The sequence below is a fragment of the Oryzias latipes genome, chromosome 17, assembly GCF_053564925.1.
Source record: "Oryzias latipes strain Hd-rR chromosome 17, Olatipes_Hd-rR_3.1".
In the NCBI taxonomy this organism is placed as follows: Eukaryota; Metazoa; Chordata; class Actinopteri; order Beloniformes; family Adrianichthyidae; genus Oryzias; species Oryzias latipes.
Window position 1 is genome coordinate 27,699,162 of NC_136253.1, and position 21,041 is coordinate 27,720,202.

Consider the following 21,041-nt stretch of genomic DNA (forward strand, 5'->3'; position numbering starts at 1 on the left):
CACCAGAATGCTGGTGAGAAACGGGTCAAGTCTGAGATGATGGGAAAATTCAACCCATAACACACGGCTGTAATATTGATCAGATGTGCTGCATATTTCCTCCAGAGCAGCCACATGTGCAAAATCTTACCCACACGGTTTATAAGCAGAAACAGAATTCTGCTGATCTCTGTGAGGAATAGGAAAATGAAAGAAGGAGGCTTTATTTAGTAAAACACAAGCCTGCCTTGGTGATTATTTAGGCTTTATACCATTTATTATTTATTAAGTACAAGCAATTGATGTGGTATAAAAGGACAGTTTGGAATGAAAGGACAGCTGAACAAAAAATGACTAGACGTGACCAGACCAGAGGTATGAGTTATGGAAAAACAAAACAGGAAATAGAGATATTTTCTAATATAAAACTCACAAAATTTCTTTCCAGTTTTTTATCTATCCATCTTCAGATCCCACCAAATCCCTTTTGGGGTCACAAAGCAGCTGGAGCCAACCCAGCTACTGTTGGGTAAAGGCGAGGTACACCCTGAGCAGGTCACCAGTATGTTGCAGGGCCAGACTCGCACCTAGGGACAATTTAGAGACACCACCTATGCTGTGAAGCATGTTTTTGGACGGTGGGAGGAAGTGTCCATTGAGAAAACCCACACATGCATGCAGACGACATGCAAACTCCATACAGAAAGGACCCAGCCAGGATTTGAACCAGGGCCTTCCTGCTGTGAGGAAAGGGCGCCAATTGCTGCACCAGTCTTCTAATTTAACAATATAATGCAACATTCCACATTTGACCTGAAATTTTGATAATATTTGCAGTTTTTGGAGCTATACATTGATGCTTTATAATAAGCTTGGGTGATGATATGTAAACTCAAACACCCCAATCTAAGGAAAGCTTAAAACACAAACATGCATACACACACACACACACACACACACACACACACACACACACACACACACACACACACACACACACACACACACAAAATACACGGGGGACCATCTAGTTGTTGCATGAGCAAATCAAATATTGTTTTATTCAGAATTTTTCATCCATACAGCAAGATTCAGTTATGGCAACAATAAAATGGACATAAACAAATCCAATGACATAGTAATACATTATTGTGTGGCAAATATTAGCAAATACATAGCAGGTAGATGCACTTACAAGTAAAAAAACAAAAACAAAAAAAAGGCAGTCAAAGCGTTCATGTGCGCCCAGCAGGGAAGAGGGACAGCCAGATGACTGGGTGTCTGTTTGGAGAAATCGGTGCTTTGGTTCTGTAGCAACTATACAAAGCAGCCGGGAGTCGACTGTTACATTCATTTGAAAGACTATTTTGCCAAATACACATTTGGTGAGGAGCCTTCACCTGCTGAGTGCACAGCTATGAAAGCAGGATCAACTGCTTGTGAGTCAGCGTGTGCTGCAATTCTTTCGATAAGAACATTTTTAGGGTGGATGAGTGCTTCTATGGTTTTACTCTTGAAATAACATGTTTGCTTGGAAACAGATGAGAAAAATGACTTATATTGTTTCTGCTCACTGTGGATGTGTTATCTACTGTATTCATAAACTGACAGGAAGAAATGCATTGTGTATGCTTAAGGTGTTACTTTTCCTTACATATCTATGTAGTTTCGTTTTTTTTTTAATTACATGGTTGTACTTTTACATGCAGTGAAATTAAACTAGAATACATTTTCAAACAGATTTGTTATTAACTGTACCATGGGAGCAGCATGATGCATGACCAAGTCCAACTCATGATATAAGGACATTATTGAGTTTGTCATCCTATGTGATGTGTGGAGTTAGCATAACATGGGGTATCTACTCCCCGGCGACATTCCCTGGCATTACGAGCCACCTATAAAATAAGACAAAAAGCGCATAGCTTTCTCTGAATGCATTGGCCAAAAAACTAGTGCCCTTCTTTGCAAGCGAATTTTAGCTGGTCTTCTAATTTAAGAATTTAAATTAATCTAACAAAATTCCTTATAATTATAGATCTTTTCTTTTTATTCAAAATAATATCTCAATATGATACACTTTTTTTTTCTCTGTTCATTTGACTATATACAGAAGTGCAAAAAGTCAACCTTCGCGCCTTAGGTTTAAACTCCTCATCTGCAGCATTTCGGACTCCTCCACAGAGGAGTTTTTGCTTTTCTCACTCCAAATCTCACCAAACATCAGTCTCAATGCTCGTTTTGACCTGACATTCAGGGCAAACTTAAGAAATATTTAAGGAAATCTACATATCTTTTTGAAATGGATACAGTAGAAAAAGTATTTCTTTTACTCTAAAACATGGACAGTCTATATTTCCACACAATATAATATTTTCCAATATGACTTTGACGTGTTACAAGGAAAGTTTGACTTGGTTGAAACAGTTTCTTGTCCAATCAGAGACGCAGCGACACATTAGCTGTTCTTTGTATGACGTCTCTCGTTTAAAAAAATAAAAATTAACTGACAATGTAACATCAACTGAGAAAGGCATCCAGCTATATGACAAAGTGAATATTCAACACGTTTATCCTTTATATGTTTTGAAAAAGTTATGAATGTCACTCTACCTTAATATCTACAAAGGCTATATCAATGTTGTCAAGTAACATGGTAAGGCAAAAAAAAGGAAAATCTAAAACTACATATCTCAAACAGATTCAAATCCTTAAGTAGTACATAACACATAAGTTAAATGAAATTTAAGAGAGTAATATTTTCTTTTACACTGAGAAAAAAACAGATCACAAGTGCTGTGTGAGAACTATAAAACATCATTGGTTTTTCTTTAATAGTATGGTGATTGAGAGGACATTTGATTGGGCACAGACCCGTTAATTATAATCTAAGGCTTTGTTAGGTACAGAACAATCAGTAAAAACACACCGTTTTGTAGAAAAGGAAAATAAAGGGAAAGTAATTACGAAACAACAATTACCGGTAATTAAAAATGATAAATGTGTCCCTAATGGTTTAAGCTTCTTTAAAGATGTTTCTAGAACCTCTATGATTATTATAATAAGACTGTGAGACAAACTGTGCTTTGGTTTGAGTAAAGATCTACGACTTGATAAAAATCTTCATGCTTTTGCTTAAGATACAAGCACAATATGTCCTGTACTTTAGCAAATGTTAAAAGTCATGGTCTGAAAAGTGGGAACTGAACCAATAAAGTCATTACTCAAACAGATGAAGTGTTGCTTAAATGAGCTAATAGACCTTTGGGTCTATTGTTTGAATATTTATCGACACAGAGCACAATGGAGCCTCTTTGCAGACAGTTTTAGAGTGGCTACTCTTCAGAAAGGAAGGGGGACACAATGCCAATTGAAGCTACACTTTAGACTTCACCAGGCTTTAGAGTCAATGGACTTGATCAAATTAATTCTGACAGATTAAAAGACACTCTTTAGTGAACAGGTATAAACAATAGTCAAAAAAGCCCTCTAATTTTGATTTAAAAAAAAGGAAACAAAACTAAATCAAACAAACACATTAAAAAACACTTCTAAAACTGATTAATTAAAAAAAGAAGATTAAAAAAACACTCACAATGAATATTCTAAAGCAAAAACAATACAAAAAAAGAGCCATACAAAACTTTTACCTTCGGTAAACAAATAACACTGCTGAGATAACACTCTGGCTTTATCTGTATGGCCTTGATGGCACATGGCAAGGCGAGAGAAACTAGCCTGGCTGCACTTTCAAGGTACACAGGTATGTTGGTTTACCCAGAACATTCATAAGTCCAAGACCCTCATGTCAACACCTAGTTTCACTAGTAGCCATAAAAAAACACAATACTGTACATGCCCAATGCATTTGGCAAACAAGATTTTTCTTTATTGTGCCTTTTAAATTTCAATTTATATTCAAGGTGCATGTTTTGTATTTCATTTGTAAACTATGAAATATGGCTATCAATTAAAAGAAATTAAAAGGCAGGAAAAAAATAATAAAATCTTGGTCTACTAACGTACCAGCACTTGATGTGGTCTATGGTTACAACGCTCTTGACCTTCTGTTTGTGCAGTATAGATGATCCGTCGAATAAACTATGTTTTGTAATTGAGTTAGCCACAGAGGCATTACCAACTGACTCCTGGCACCAACTTCTCCTCTTCCTCTTTCTGCTGGATGTCGTATTGGGCAGCAAATTTGTTATTGGTATGTGGGACGATGGCGCACATGGCATGTTGTACCCTCGATAGCAGATCCTCTGTGTCCCATTGCTTGACATTCTGAAGGTTATGTACATAAAGGCTGAGATCTTTTGGTGTGGACGATGCCAGCACACATTCATTTGATCTGTAAGAGATGATGAATACCCCTTGAAAACAGAAAAACCTTTTTAGAGAAAATTTCATGACTTCGGGGTAAAAAGTGGTAAAAAAAATTATAATCTTGAACCAGAGTTAACAGAAGTCACAGAAAACAAATAAGGGAATGGAGGAGAGCACTAAAACGACAACAGCGTATGAGGGAATTGAAATAGGAACTCACTGTTCTTGAGAGGAACTACATTTGAGTCAAGTACTTGTGACTACTCAGATGATCTGCAGATATTATTGGAATCTGAGGGCAGAAAACAGAGATCAAATGAAGTGCACACAACAGAAAACACGCAAAGAGGACTCCAGCCTGAGACCAACACATCAGCACAGATGAATCGCCTGGTTTCACATTAGGATGAGTTCACTGCTGTAAAGTTCAATGAGGAGATGGGAAAAAAAAGCTATTTGATTACAGTTGAAGTGCAACGGATTCAGGTATGTCAAATATTAGAGTACAGACTTGTGGGTAGCAGGGAGGGCAAGAGGGCGGTTTAAAGAAAGTAAGAGACGACAAGGGTGGGTGGGAAACTGTCAATTAGGTGATTTCCCCCATGCAAATCTAAGTCCTCCATGTTGTTGACCTGCACACTTCACTGATATGAAGGAAACTAGATGAGAGTAAAAAATCCTGACACAGTGTTTCATCTTCAAATCTTTTACCTTCTGATCGAAACCATTTTAAAAACAGCTGCAGAACTTGTGTTGCAAAAATTATTTATAGTTTATACATTCATAAATGACTTGGCTACAGATAATATCCAGCTTTTAAAGATAAAGAATGTGGGAAAGCTTTACTTTATGTGCTGGAAGCAGCTGCAAAAAGAAAAAAAGGAATAAAAAAAAACTAGAACAAAAAAGAAACAAAAAGCCAAGCACCAAAGATAGCAACGATTGCACAAGCTGTGCAGACGACTCTAAAATGTTATTTTATGAAATAACTACCTCATACATACCAATTGCATGTATTCGTTGGTAGTCAACTTTGATAAGGAAGAGTCCTCAAAATGGGAAAGGACAAAAATTCAAATTACAATGAGGACATACAGTTTGTTAAATACAGAATGCTTCCCCAGTGCGGTGGTTGTATATATTTATCTCTATAATTACATGTATATGCTGTACATGTTATGACAGGTAAATAAAAAAACAAAAATAAAAGTGCATGTTGGACTCTAGTGAAGGCCAACAAGAGGGAGTACCGCTATTTATCCAACCAACCCCCAACAAGACACAAGCATTCAGTTTGTCAATGTGTACAGACAGATAGAGAGAGAGAGAGAGAGAGAGAGAGAGAGAGAGAAAGAGAGAGAGAGAGGGAGAGATGGATTGTCAGATTGATTGATGGATGGGGTGGTAGAGGTGCAAACCTGATTGGTGGAGACAGTTGCGAAGGGAACGCTTGTGGCAGATGATGTGGCTGCAGACACAGTGGCTGGAGTACCACCGTGCATCATGGGAACTTTTTGGGAGGAAAAATCATGTAAGCATAAATACACGGAGGAGCGGTGTAGGCACACAAGGCAGGTGAAAGGAGAAGGAGAGAAGGAGCCAAAGAGGAAATCGATTGAACTGGTTCCCCTTCTTCTCTCTGCCAGTGCTGACTCGTCACTTGTGTTATGATTTCTTTATTGCATATTGTTTGGCAAGCACTGAGATTTTCCTGTATATTCAGTTTAAGTAAAATAACAGCTTCTCTTTTTACATTTTTCCAGGAAATATTATGTAATAACTTTAAATTTAACTACAAAAATAAGTCAACATCAAAAAGAACTTTGAAAAGCAAAGTTTTTATGGCAGAGGGGATAATGGTGAACATTTCTACTACAGTCTCTTGGTTTGTTTAACTGTTTTCAAAGAGCACCAGGTTAGATCAGCCAAAAGCCAAGTTTAGATCAAGCAGAAGAGTTGATGTACGTAGTAAGACAAAGCATAGGTCAGTTGAAATGATTCCATAAACAAAAACAGTTGATTTGCAAATAATAAAGAACAATATTTCTCTTCTTTGTGCAGACTGATCCGTCTGCTTCTAGATATATTTCCCTTCAGATAAAATTGTAACCTTAAAGTCACCATAGTAAAACAGAAACATAAAAAAGCCCACAGTTTTGTTTGTACGGTTTGATTCTGATGACCATTGGCTTACAGACATGGAGATACAAATGACTGAAGAAGGAAAGCTGGAACCTACCAACGCTGGCTGCAGGTGTCATGCACAATATTGAGCCTGCCCATCATGCAGTGCAACAGGAAGTGGATTGGATAGGGAGGAGAAATCAAAACAGCCCATCACAAGGTTCGTTAGAGTGAAGGGAGAGATAACGTGGGGGGGAAAACAGGGTTAATATTTCTCTGGCAAGGACATCATGGACTGGAGAAGGTGAAATGTTGCACTCATCATACAGAAGTGTGTTGAAAGTCTGAAAAGAGACTTTCTATTTAAATGTAACCCAGAAATTACGTATAAATTAAAAGTTGTAAATTGTACAAATAGCAGCACAGTTTGCAATCTGTAAAAGGTGATAAGAACCAAGCTTTCACTTTTGTTACCCAACTATTATGCAGTTCTTGAAGCCATCCACTCCCATTCATCCAAGCCCAAGCAAAAGCCTCAGAACCATTCAGTACCATTAAACAGCCTTCAACCCTGAGAGCTTAATCTTTCTGCTGCTAAAGTTATTTGCTAATAGGTGCAGATAGCTATGCAGTGATGCAGAAAAGGCAATACGAAGAAAGACCTTAAAAGCCCACTAACACCCATTAGCCATGCAATGCTATACAGATTATGAAGAACATTACGAAGCTTTTAAACTACATTATGAAACATAGGAAATCTTCACTGGTCTGACGTGATCATGTTTTTTTTCATAAATCTACAACAACCCTTTATAATTGGGGGAAAAAAATACTACGTATGCCATATATTGCTCTTCCAGCATAGCAGAAGCCGGCTTAGACGGATCCAGACATCCACTGGGTGGCGAGAGCACTTGTGATGGTTTCTTTGTGGTCCATACCTGATGGGAGAAAAGCAGCCTGCTGCTGAAACTGCATGCTGGCCAGGGCCTGCTGGTACTGGAGCATGCTGGTGTTAAACACAGCAGAGGCCCCGTTGGCCTTCTCCAGGGCTGCCCGCTTTGGGAGGGGAGCCATGACACTAGGGGCGATGCCCTGCCCATCCAGACGGAGGGTGGGGTTTGGGGGTGTGAGATAGAAGATAAAAGGCGAAGACAGACAGAAAGACAGGGAGAGAAGTGTGTGGAATAGAGAGAGAGAGGCGTGTTAGAAAGATGCAAAAAAAAAAAGAAAACAAAAAAAGGCACATACGTTAGAGAACATCCGAGGAGAGGTGTCAAAACATCTTTGTGTGTACAACAATCACAATATCATATCATCAGTAGCAAGCAAGCAGCAGTCTGACAAATACTAGACAAGCAGAAGCATGGTGCTTACTGAGCTATGTGCTAGGAGCATTCATTTATTCTGAATCGGATTTGACTAGCTTTGTATTGCTAAGGCTGACTAAATGCAGCATAAGCAAGCATTAACTATAAAAACAATAAGGTCGCTAACAAGGTGGAACAGGTAAAAAGCACAGAGAGGGAGGCTGCACTGCTAGCTCCATGATAATCTGTATAAGCCATGTTTAAGTGATGGTTCACTCTTGAGAAAAAGGGTCAAAGATGGCCAAAGGCCAAGAAACATGAGATAGAGATTTGTTGCAGTTGCATGACAAACACTAATGGTTCGGATGTTGGCGTGAGGCCATTCTTGAGGCTTGAGCATCTCTGGTGATGAGTGAACTATCATTTGAACTGTGATACCCAGTTATGGTGGGACCTACTGGATCCTTGTAAAAGACTTTTCCTCCTAGCCCACCCATATCCATCTGACATGCACTAGCGACACAGGCATGCACACATTCGACTGAGCTGCTCCACATTACGGACATTTAAAAATAAGCCTGAAGCCATGCCACCAAGTACAGCTCTACTGTTCTAGCCCTCGCTGACTTTTGTTAGTTGACTGCAGGTGATGAAATGATTGCGACTCTGTATCATAGCTTTGAAGTCATGTTTGCATCGATTATATGAGGAGGTTTTTTGGTTGATTGTGATGAGCAAAGCCGCTATCATTTGACCACAGGCATTTAGGACAACAGGAAGAAAGAACTTACATTGCCATAAGACAACAACAACAACAAAGACGGCTAGGTACGTTTGGTTAAGACACTACTATACAACAAAGCCACATGCCAAGCTAAAAGGTGAAAGGTCATAGTACCAGGTCAAAGGTTGCGTCGAGGGGTCGCTTCAGTGATTTGACAGCCGACTGAGTCTTAATTAGCAGGCAGCGAGCACATGATGGCAATGGGCCAATGGGGTTCAAGCGCATTAACATAAACCAGCAAGCAGAGGTGCATCATGGGGGCAGCAGTGCAGTTTGGGTATAGGTGAGAAAAAACAAAAACAAATAAAAAAACAAATCATTGGAATGCAATATACAAGGGGATAACAAGACTAAGGCATGCACAGTGTGGACACTAGATCTACCGCTCAACAGTTAAATATCAAGAGTGAAAGGTAACTACGCCTCTACATTAGTTTTTGTCACACAGGAATGGATGGATAGAGCGATGAGAAAAAAAGTTCTACAGCTTTAAGTGGATCTAAGTGGGAGCTCCTACTTCTGTGTTTTCACTGTGCACATCATAGTCTAGTTTACATTACAATGATTCACCCCCAAGCTCTCTGTATCACTTTGTCAAAAGGAGGATGTAAAAACAAAACACTATGATCGACAAACAAGTGTGGCTGCACTACTGTTCACCGCTGCTGTTACTGCAGGACAGGACTGAAAGCACAACAAATCCCTTTTATTAATGTCAGGAGGAAGAGAAGTTATAGATGGGAAGCACAGAAACAATTGAGTCATAATTAAGTCCAGGCCACCAGAGAGATGAACAAAGAGGAACTGGACTGTCTGCCTTATGGTCTGGTATGACATGAAGAGGGAAAAAGACAATCAGTGCGTCAAACTAGGAAGAAAAACCATTTGACATGACAATGCTTCAGGGTCACAATGTGCTATTGTCCTGTCCTTCCCGTCATCCAGATGGAAACTAACAGAACTTTTAAGTAAAGCAGAACTGAAATTTGCTGCATGATAGCAATCCGTAAGATAAAAAGACTTTGACAATGTCAGCATGAGACACAGGGCATGACCTCTGAAGAGAGGAATTCTAAAACAATGATGCTTAATGTCAGGTCATCATTCCTCACGTGGCTGTGACAGGAGTGAAATCATTAGTGCAGAGTGCTCACCATGGCAGCGGCGGCTGTGGCCTGGTTCACCTGATGTTGGGTAGCCTTAATTTTGGCCTGCAGATGGGCTGGCGGGTGGAAGTACTTGCACTTTTCCCTGGAGCACCGACCCTTGATGTAGTCCATGCAGACGGTGACAGTGTTGTCATTGTTTTCGATCATAGTGCTGTCGGCGGGGTGAGCGAAGCGACACTCGCCCTCTCCCCGAGCACAGTTGCCCCTCTGATACTCTCGACAGACCTTAAGTAGATATGGGGAAGAAACTATGTAAACAAACAAACTCAGGTCATTGTAATAACTATTTTACAAATTTAAAATCTCATGTTTAGCTCATCTAAAAATACAACTAAGTTCAGTAAGACTGTAAAATATTAAATTATTAATTAGTAAATTAATATTTTACAGTCTGTATCAAATCAAATAGAAAAACAAACTACCAGTAATAAAAAAATATGTTGAAAAACATATTCAAGACAAAAGTGACGGTTGTAGTCCCTATTGTAGACAACAGGGGGCAGCCTTCTCTTTTAAAATATACGCTGCAGAAACATTGACAAGGTAAAACTAAAACAATTCTGTTACAATTAAATAACGTATACATTTTATGATAACACTTTTAGCTGCATTGACAACAAATCATAGCTTTTTGACAATATTCTCATCTGAAAAGATAATATTTCATGATATTTTAGGAGAAAATATAGTGTAATAAGAAGTTCAAACCTGATGCTGAATGCTAGAATTAAAGGTAAATAAAGTCCAAAAACATTAAAATCTGTTTTAATTTATAGTTTATGGCAACTTCTTAGATTAAACTTGATGTTAATATTTAAGTTAAGGCTGTTTAGGCCAGTAAATGGGTTCTTAAGCTTGCAAAAGCACATCTTAGCACAGTAATGTTTTTAGGAATTACCGGTAGGAACTGTTTCAGAGGAGACAGCAGATTCTCCTCTGGATAAAGTGCTTGCCTCTAAAACTGAATGGCACAAATGGCAGGATTCTCTCCTTACCTCAAGTCTATCGGTTCTCAGTAGTTTCTGGGCTGCAGCAGCGCTGGGGACTTGGCTGACATTAGGGCTGGATGCCATGAGGACAGGGGTGCTGGGCATGATCTCTGGAGGCATCAGGCTTGGTGACATGGGGCTTAGGTAGGGGTTAAAAGCTGCAGCTGCAGCAGCTGCTGCTGCACCGGCGTTGGTGGCCAGGCCTGGTGTCATTGAGAACATGGGCTGCAAAGAAATCAAATGAAAAATAAATTGTTTGCACAAGCACTCCAATGAACTGTAATGCTTTGCAGGGAAAAAGACAGAGACAATACGAAAAAGCGTACAAAAACTCGAAATTAACTTTGAAAAGAGTTTAAGAGTAGTTTATGTGAGTCTCCAGGAGCTGTGGTGCATTCATGCATGCGTGGCCTCTCACCATGGCTGGTAGCTGTGTGCCGGGCATCATGGCATTAGCAAGTTGCATCTGCTGGGCCAGCATGGCCATGTTCTTCTGCTGGATCAGATTGTTCCTGCCATTGATCTCTAGCTGGGTCTTCAGATGAGGAGGGGGGTGCAAGTACTTGCAGTTCTCTCTGGAACATCGACCCTGAAAGGGAAAGGAGGAAGAGTCAGTTATTAACATCACATATTGCATGGCGTATGGCTGTCGGGCTGAACAACAATCAACAAAAAAAAAGTCCGGTGCAGATAAATCACATTTTATTCTGGATTTTGACCTTTAGATTCATAATATCAAAATGCTAATTTACCTAACAAATACATTCAAAATATGACTTAATGTGCTACTTCTTTTGAACGTAATATATATATCCGCAGACTCAAATTCACATGACGTCCGGGTCTCAGCCTCACTAATTGTCATAACAACTCTGCTATTTTTGTTAGTTATAGCTGGGAGGTGTGTGTGTCAGTGTGTGTTTGTTGGTGTGTGTGTGTGAACCCCTGGGGTTCATGACTGACACTGGTCTGTGCTGCTCCAGACATCAAGCTTTGCTTCATCTCTCTAAAACTGCCTCTAAAAATACTGTCCCCTCATATGATCTGTCTATATCATATCGACAGTCATTCAGGGGTCATGCAACAAGTTAGAGTAATCATCCGAACCAGCGTCTACTGTCTGCTGCCTGCTGTAAAAATCCACTTTTACGTTTTGTTTAAAGAGGAGCCAAACAAAAAGCGGTTCGACACACATTTTTGAGCAAACAAGAAAGCTTGTAGCACTCTCATTAAGATCATGCTTGTTTGACAGGTGGTAGAAATGTTTAATGCAAACACAAGAACACACACAGACACACACAAACAAGTCCAGAGTGCAGGAAAGACGTATTTGCTTTCAGCCCAGTGGCACAGCTGATGTGACTGTGGCAGCTTTGCTCTCCCCTGCTGACAGCGCCGGCCTCTTTGGGATTTATTTCTGTTCTCGGTCATGACTTCATACTGCTATTCCATATTCTTCACTTTTACTGACACTGGGCATCAAACATGTTCAAAGGAAAGAGGAAGAGACAAGCACCAGTGAGGGGGTATTGGAATTTTTTTTTTTTCAGGCATTTTTTCTTTGTCCACATGTTCTTGGATTTTTGGTAAAATTCATTTGAAGTTACCTGGATGGGGATGGCTGAATGCAAGTTGCAGTGCATGCTCTTGTATAATAGAATGTATTTTCTGTGTACAATAATTTTATTTCAGACAGATTTACCTGTCTGACCTGATGTTTTAAAGTGAAAATATAAGAATGCATCATTTTTCACAACCTCGCGAATGCTACACAATTTTCCATAATACATTTCCTTCTTTTCAATATCCAATAAAACAAGATAAAAGAGAAACTGCTGTGTTGGGGTGAAAAGAGGAAAAGTTCAAAGCGGCTTCTGACTTCGGTCCACAGAGTAAGCCTGATATCCAGAGGGGCTGGGGAGCGTGCATGTTTATGTGAAGCCAGGGGTGGTTGTAAAGGCATAAAAGATAATGTTACACTCACCGCAAATGACCCCAACTGTCGGCCGCTAGATAAGCTCAAGCAGCTGCGTGTGAGTATTTCAGGTACCCCTTTTCTCCTATCAGAACCATTCAAAGTACATGCCTGCCAACAACCACTGGCAGACATTTTGAACAAAAAAATAAAACAGAAAATCAGTTCCCTGAGGACAAAACGTCAGCCTTCCTAAGGAGAATAAGAGAGTAAAAGCAATGGCGATTCTGAAGCAGAGAGAGACTGCATTTTAGAAATTTGTAGATGACAAGACAATCTGTTGATACTGAGGAGAGAGGGGATTTCAGATGCAAACAAAGAAGACGGGAAGATGTTGCTCCTCAGTCCTGCGTCTGTCTTTGTGACATCAGTGGCCTTGAGGTGTAGCTACAGATGGTGTCCACGGCAACAGAGGGGCCACCTCCTACGCTGTGACTCCCAGATTGTGCTTGATTGCAGGCATATATGACATTACAGCAAAACAGCTGGCTCCACAGCAACGGTTAGCTCAGAGGCTCTTTGTGTGTGTTTGTTTTCATATGTACTGCAACTTGTAAAACATTGTGTTGTTGGAAAAAATGATTATAGGAATAATGGTGGATAGATTATGCAATATTTCACTTGCAAATGAACAACAATCTTAAAAATTAAGTTACATATTGATTTATTCTAGTGTGTTATAAGAGACTTTTTAGAGAGGAATAATAAATAAATAATTCATATCCTTTCATAACAATAAAGCTTTACTTTTAGCCTCTAAAAGTTAAATTTAACAATTTATATTGCATATTTAATATTGTCCTTGCAACAGACTGGTGACCTGTCTAGGAAGCACCCTGCCTTTGCCCAACAGTCGCTGGGACAGGCTCCAGCAACGCCTTACCCCAGAAGGGATTAAGCAGGTATAGAAAGAGGAAGGATTTTTTTAGGGAGGGGTTAATTAAACCCTAAAAGTTGCTACTCAATAGATAATAGGATCCTGTTATTAATGTCAAATCTTTATCTAGTATTTAATTAAATTTGGTGTGCAGTAATATTGGCCAATCTATTTATTTTTTATAAGGTTTTATGGGTCTAAGCCTAATGGTTTACATTTTTTTTAATTTTTTATCAACAGTGGCCTTGTTACCTTTTTCTTCTGAAAAAGGCCTGGCCAAAACCAGGTCAAACTAGGAACAATGAAGCCTCCGGCTACTGGGAAGGCTGTTTGATGATAAGTTGTAATAACACGTCCCACCCCGATCACTGTCTCTTTAACACTTTGTCTTTTGGCGTCGACACACACCCTGCTTTTGTGAGTGTATGTGGGATTTGCACAAACAGTGAACCAATGTGCAAGGAATGCAGGGTGTGACCCAATCCCATCCTTTCTGAAGGAAAGGTATGAAGCATGTGGCAAGGTTTTTGGATGCACGTGTCTCAGTATGTGAGAGAACAGAGGACCTGTGCAAAGGAAAAACTGAGTTTCACTGGGAAATATTTAAAAAATAAAAATAATAATCTGTTTTGGTTCTAATCTGTTTTGAAAGTAAAAATGATTTCTACTCCATTATATGGAATAAACCTGAAGATTTGCCAATTCCATGTGGTCTTTACATGATGAATGTAATAAAGCACAACAAAGTGTTTCCATAATCAAGATTTTTTTTCATGTGTGAAAGCAACAATTTATATTTTATTCAGTGTGAATTGAGACAAAAGGTCAGAAATTCCTTTAAAAAATATATTTTTGTGTACTCATCTTTAGAGTGGTCTTAATGTGTTAAATGTTTAGTCCTTAGTGGCCTAAACGTACATTTTCTTTCCAAATATTGTCACCCAAATTAATGTTTTGAAAAAACTAACAAAAAAAATCCTGAGAATTATTAGTTAAAAAATATTCAGCTTTTTTTTTTTTTTTAATGTAAAGGTTTCCACTATTTACTTGAGACGGCTTGTAGTTTGCTTAAGTTACAGGAAGATTCCTTCTTCCTTTTCCCAGAATAATTCAGGGACCTGCAGAGGTCAAGCTGCAGCAGTTCACTAGAGAAAAAATACATTGCAAAAACATACGCAAGCCTTTTCTTGTAGAGTTTATGTTTGATTTCTACCGTAACCCATCTCTTGACATTTAGATTTCTTATAAATTGAGCTTAATACAAGTTAAATTATTTATTACTAATTAAATTTTAGACATAATTCTGTTTAAAGGATGAACACGAATGGCTGTATATCTAAGATCCTTTAAACAAGATAAATAATATATATATATATATATATATATAAACAAATATTTTATTCTTGGGAGTTGTGTGTAAATCTTCACTGTTCTCCGCCATGCCCTTTCTTCGCTGTAAACATCTACAGAGATGAAAGCCCTTTCTCCTCTTACACACTGTGAATGTAGCTTTGTTCTGCTGGAGAGAAGCAGAGACTCAAAGGAACCGGCCCAGTGGTTGGTCTCTTTGTCTACTGTGCACTCATACAGGATAGAATATAAATATCAACTCAGTGAGGAAATAAGTAAATGAGACAAGTATGAAAAAATATCCCTGCAAACCTGAAAAATTCAGATTCAATATCTCATCTGGGGGTACATCTCCAAACATTTTGCTACTAAAATTTAATATTTAGCTTCTGATTTTGTTTAAAATAAGTGATTAACCAGTAACTTAAGAATAGTTTGAGAGAAAGAAGAAAACATGCAATAGTGAGAGGAAAACAAGACAAAAAAAGAATTATAGAGTAGCCAAAGCAGAAGCAGTTGTATGAAATGTAGGGATGTTTTATTAAACTTCCTTTTCTTTAGCAGAGGATAAACACACAGTCATACTTGTGATTATGTCGATATCTCCCTGCTTGGTTTCCATAGGCACACTGATCCACGCTGTGCTGCTCAGAGCACAAACAGCTGTTAGGACCAGTAGAGGTTTAGAGATATGGAGGAGCGAGAGAATGTAAGTTTATGATAACGGTTTAGCGTGGTAACCGTGAAGCATTGTTACACCACAGATTCAACTTAGAAGAGCTGGTTATGACTGCAAAAAAAATACATCAATTCAACTTTGATTCACATATGCACGATTCAGTTCATAATTCAAGATTCCATTCAAATGGATTTATTTGGCAAATTTACTTCCAGAGTACATTTTGCTAAAATCAAAAAAGTGCCAACAAGTTAACAATCCAACAAAGGCACAAAAGGTAAAGTGCCATCCCTACCAAATCATTCAAATCTAACATAAAAGTTTCTCTTTTGCCATAAAAACTATTCAATATTTTAATGAAACTACTCAACTATTATAAAAAGGTCAATATCTACTCAGATCCTGAACCAAATCCCCAACACTTTGTAATGCAATGCAATGCTGCCACTCGCCAAAAAAAAAAAAAAAAAAAAAGGAGAGAAAGAACTTGGGCACAGCCAAATTATTTTCAATAAGGGTTGAGTGCATATGCTCTGAGGTTTCTTTGAAAAACTACTCAGTTTCAAGAATGCATCCTGACCAGATGTTGGCTCTTTTCAGTGCTGCAGGGTATCTATACTACTATAAATCTCTTTTTAAATGAGAGCTTTACCCCATCTATAAGGTAAAACCCTGGAAAATGTCCAGAGAAAATTCATGTTAGCCGTTTTCAGTCATCACATAGTTTTTTGATCATAGCCCAAAGCTTAGGATTGAAGTGAGGGTTGGCAAACCTGAAATATTAAAGATTAAAGACCCATTCCAATTTTTACGCATCTTCCTCGTGTTAGAGCACATATTTGAAAAAAATTAAGATTAAAACTGGGTTACTGAGTATTTTCCTTATACAAATACTTATGAATCAGGAGCAGACGAAAAAATGCTGTTGCTGTATGACTGGATACCTCTGATATTTTCTTGCCATTTTTGTTGCACCACTAATGTTAGTTTGGGGCTGTGAGGGGCTGTAAGCTAGCGGTAGAGAGTGTAAACAAAGGGTGCGGGGAAATGAAGGGTGGCTCACTCTGCGCCAACAGTCTAGCCCACAACAGAGAGGCAAATTTCTGCTCCTCTACAAAAACTATGGTTGTGTCCAAACTCCTTCACTACTAACTACGCAGTGCACCATCGTGCGTTCCCCATTTTGAAAAACCAGTGTGCATTGATGCTCAATAGACTGGCAAATATAGACCACAATGCATTGCTTTGAACAACTTCTGTGAGTAAATTTGTTATTTTAATTAATTAAAAAAAATATAAAGCGAATTTATAGTCTTCGTGAAATGTTCATATTTATTACTTTTTTACTATGGTAAATCGGTGACATCATATTTGCTGTTTAAAAAAAGAAAAAGTGGTAAGCATGGTGTCCAATTTGCTTTTAAAATCCAGGACACTATATGTTTTTTTAGCAGTTAGGGAGCAGGCAGAGAATTTGAACATAGCCTACGTCCTAGAAAACAACACAGGTTTTTAGATTTTAGCTAAAAACGGCATAATCACAATTAAAAGACCACTAGGAAGACTTTTACAACAGATCAAAAGATGATCAAAATGGGACTCTCAAAAATGTTCTTATAAACTCATATCAATCGTAACCTTTTCCACGAACAGAGTTCTCAGAAATGTTGATGCTCAAATGATTTGTACACAGGAGTTCTGGATCCACACTCACTAACTCCTTGTTTTCCTCTGACATGCCCTGTTTCTCTGCAGCCATCTTCGTCTTTTTTTTTTTTTACATAAATACACTTTCATGTGATTCTATTTAACCCAGTTTTTTTTCCCTCTACACCCCCTTTTCTGTGATGTGCCACTTTTTCCAGTGAGGGCTATTCAGGTTACTTTCTTAGCCATTTTTATTAGCAGTAATGAGGCAGGTATGGATTTGTGCAGCAGCGCTTCATAAACCGAGTGTGAATACAAGAAGTCTAGGAATGTTCATTTAATCATCCCTGAGCTTCGGTTTCCAGAGGGAGTGAAAAACAACAGTTAGCTACTGTGCAACAGTCACGGGGCCCCAGCAGGGGGGGGGGGGGGGGGTGTAAGTAAGGATGCTAGTATTTATAAAATGACAAAGATTGTCGATAATCTTAAGAATGTCAGTTTAAAAGCAGCACGTGATTATTATAGATGACAGATTATCTTTGTCACAGCAGATGTGAATAAGAATGAAAAACTGGTTTTATAAGATGGAGATAAAACAGATAAAAAAGAGCTTGTATATAGTGCATGCACTCTTTAGAATTGTACAAAGGTGCATTTTTTACTCCCTCAAGACTCAGAGATTACAGAAAGTCTCACAGCTTTGTGGTCAACAGAGTTCACGACTAATTTAGCTTGCAGCAATAACATATTTAATCTGATATGCATCCAAGTAATCCCATTTTGCAGTCTGTTATCTGATCCATAACTCTGATCCCACTGTAAACTAGTCTAATCCTGTTTCTGTGTGACATAATCCGTTTTCAACTTTTTTCCCCTTGATTTTATGAGCTAATTTTGGTGAATCTTTCATCCTTCCATTTAATGTTGGTCTTTCTTCCTCTTTAGGGTTATTCTGAGGCTGGATGCTATCACAGTAAGTAATGAAAGCTGAGATTGGAACCAGGAAGTGTGTTGCTTTGAGGCCACTATCCCAAACATCACACCACTCTGCTGACCAGCCAACTGTTTTCGACACATTTTTATAAAACAAATATTTGAATTATAAATTCAAAAGAGCAGGTTTTGTTTTTTTATTGAAGTTCAATTTATAAAATAAAATAAAGAGGTAGGAGGGGCAGAATACAATTATATGAGCTATAAATCAAATTGTATTAATTTAACTCCATATACAGAGGGTAAAATAAAATAAAGGACTAATAAATGTAACATGAAATAGTTAAAGCTAATACAAAGAGAAGTTTGATATAAATAAAAACTGTCTTTATTTTTCACTTGAAAGAAAAAATAGCTCATTTAAAGAAAAACAATCTGGTGTAGAAACAGGAGCAGTTGAAAACAGTATTGACTTCAGCAGAGCAAGTTTAATTTAACAAGGCTGTAATCTATACCAAGAATCAAACAAATCGACTATTTACATTAGATGCTAAGACAGTGTTTCATTAAATTAAAGAAACCTTTCTCTTTTGCTTTTCATTTACTACTAGTCGCTTTTGTAGAAACAGTAATCAACGCTTGAATGCTTGAGCTTGAGATAGAGCTAACTTGTACAAATGTAAACTTCCCAGCTGGCATGTGGGAGAGGCAAAGCAAAAATATGCTGAGAGTTGTGTCTAAACTGCAAAGCTTCCCCAAGCTGCCCTCAAGCTCCTCTTTCACTCGTCTAATGGGAGTATAATAGTAGCCTGAATGTACCGTATGTCTGTCAACATGACAAATATGTGGTAATGAAAGCGGTGTGAGAAAAAAAAAAGATGGAAATTTGGTCAGAAAGTTTAGAAGAAATAATTTAGAAACTAAAAGGGAAAACAAGAAAGTTACTGTTGGTTTGCAAATTTAAACATGATTTACTTTTAAATTCTGGTCAACGATAAATTTGTACTGTCATTTATGGTTCTACTTTGCTTGAAACTTCAGAATAGTGCAACATTTCTTTATATACATGCTGTAAATTTTGTACCTCGTATATTTTAAGAAGATGTATATTTTATTATACGGTAACTTTTATTTAATTACAAAGTGTCGGGGTCAGTTGTAGATCAATGCATTTTACCAGGAAACACCGACAGCTTTCATCTGTGCAGAAACTTTTTAGATTCAAACAAAGATTTGCTCATTAACTGCATTTTAAAAAATGACATTTTTGTAGGAGTTTAGTTAATCCTAGCATGCTGTGAGGAAACCACTGTTGCTAAAATGCTAACTGAAGCTGTCTAATTGATCTGTATGTTAAATAGTCAGCAATCATTGTATCACTGCGGTTATAAATGGGCCCTGTGTGACAGAGAGACAGGGACGGCTGACACTGAAAAGAAAAGACTTTTGTCGTTGATCCTCTGTCGCATAAGCTCGAAGACAAGATGCTAAACCACGCTGATGTGACAAGGATGCACACACCATGAAAGAGACGGAGCAAGATGGCTCTGTGAGGCTCAGTGTGCTGAGGTTAGGATTGTAATCCCCCAGCATGAAAAGTCAGGATAAAAGCACCTGAAAGAAGCAGCATACTACCACAAAATTATCATAAAGGTACTGCGGTGCAGTCTGCCTGTTATGTCCAGGCATAGAAGGGAAGGAGCACATTCACCGAAAAAAAAAGGTAAAATATGTCTTTAGAAGCTGCAGAGAAGAGATGGGTGGAAAGAAACCTTCCTACCTTTAAACCTTACTGCAGAAGATTAACATTGGGCTCTACAAAACAAACACAGATGACACCAGTTTGTACAAAAACAGAAATCTAAGAACACTTGCTTCTTGGTTTTTTAACATGTGGTGCAAAGTCAGTAAAGACAACTTTCTATGAGCAGATTTGGATTCTGCGCATTAATCTTTCAACTGTAAATCTCATAACAAAAACATTTAACAAGAAACAAAGAGGAACGTTAATCTGGTTATGTCAAACATTTCCGGGACTCAACATTTTACACTTTTCTCTTCTGTCCGTAAAGTCTAACTATTCCAAACCAACCTTAGCGGGTCAGTGATCTCCTATAGTTAACTGCTGATGTTTCAATTACACATGCTGTGTTTTCCGCATAATAGGTCACTCTGGAGTACAAGTAGCAGCAGCCAATAAAAGTCACACTTTTGGGAAAAATGTATTCAACAAAATATGCGACCAAGAACGAACATTTCATCTTGAGAAGCAAATCATTATAATGAAATAGATAACAATAATAAATGTAATATATGCACGCTTTACTACCGTAACACACTGATGCTTATTAAGCTTCATGAAACATTGGAGGAAGTAAATATGTGTCTAGCGCTTGATAGAATTTACTTTTATAGTGGCATAGTGGCGCAGTGGTTAGCGCTTACGCCTCACAGCGAGAAGGTCCTGGTTCCAATCCCAGCTGGGACCTTTCTGTGGAGTTTGCATGTTCTCCTCGTTTGTGCGTGGGTACTCCAGCTTTCTGCCACAGTCCAAAGATATGCTTTATAAGTTAATTGATTACTCTAAATTGTCCCTAGCTTTGGGTGTGGGATTGTGTAACCTGTCCAGGGTGTACCCTGCCTTTGCCGAACATTAGCCAGGTTAGGCTCTGGCAGCTGGGTGACCCCGACCTCGTCTCTGCTCCTGCTCCTACACCTGGCTGTGGTTCCTGTCTCAGGCTCGAGTCGCGCCCCTGACTTTATATATGTAGTTGTAGAGTTAGATAAGTTAATTCCTCTCTAAGAGTTCTGGTAAATTGCCTGTCCGTCCTGGGGGAGGATCCCTCCTTCATGTGGGCACCCCTGAGGTTTCTTCGTTTTTTCCGGAATCCGCTTT

General features: G+C 38.5%; 1 protein-coding gene across 33 annotated transcripts in view; it reads right to left on the minus strand.

Moving 5' to 3' along the window:
• Positions 1-1,010: 1,010 nt before the first annotated feature.
• mbnl1 (muscleblind-like splicing regulator 1) overlaps positions 1,011-21,041 on the minus strand; it is a 36,672-nt gene continuing 16,641 nt past the window's right edge. For 3 of the 33 annotated variants that reach the window (XM_020711053.2, XM_011486779.4, XM_004079217.5), the window contains exons 3-12: positions 11,103-11,273; positions 10,691-10,909; positions 9,681-9,920; positions 8,641-8,694; positions 7,374-7,527; positions 6,548-6,583; positions 5,727-5,818; positions 5,313-5,357; positions 4,529-4,600; positions 1,011-4,333 (exon numbers count right to left, since the gene is read on the minus strand). In XM_020711053.2, coding sequence (XP_020566712.1) covers positions 4,544-4,600; positions 5,313-5,357; positions 5,727-5,818; positions 6,548-6,583; positions 7,374-7,527; positions 8,641-8,694; positions 9,681-9,920; positions 10,691-10,909; positions 11,103-11,273 — 1,068 coding nt within the window. In that variant the 3' untranslated portion in view covers positions 1,011-4,333; positions 4,529-4,543. Of the gene's footprint in view, positions 4,356-4,528; positions 4,601-5,312; positions 5,358-5,726; positions 5,819-6,547; positions 6,584-7,373; positions 7,528-8,640; positions 8,695-9,680; positions 9,921-10,690; positions 10,910-11,102; positions 11,274-21,041 lie in introns of all 33 variants that reach the window. The other 30 variants (XM_078935077.1, XM_078935076.1, XM_078935073.1 and 27 more) reach the window with 23 other exon arrangements.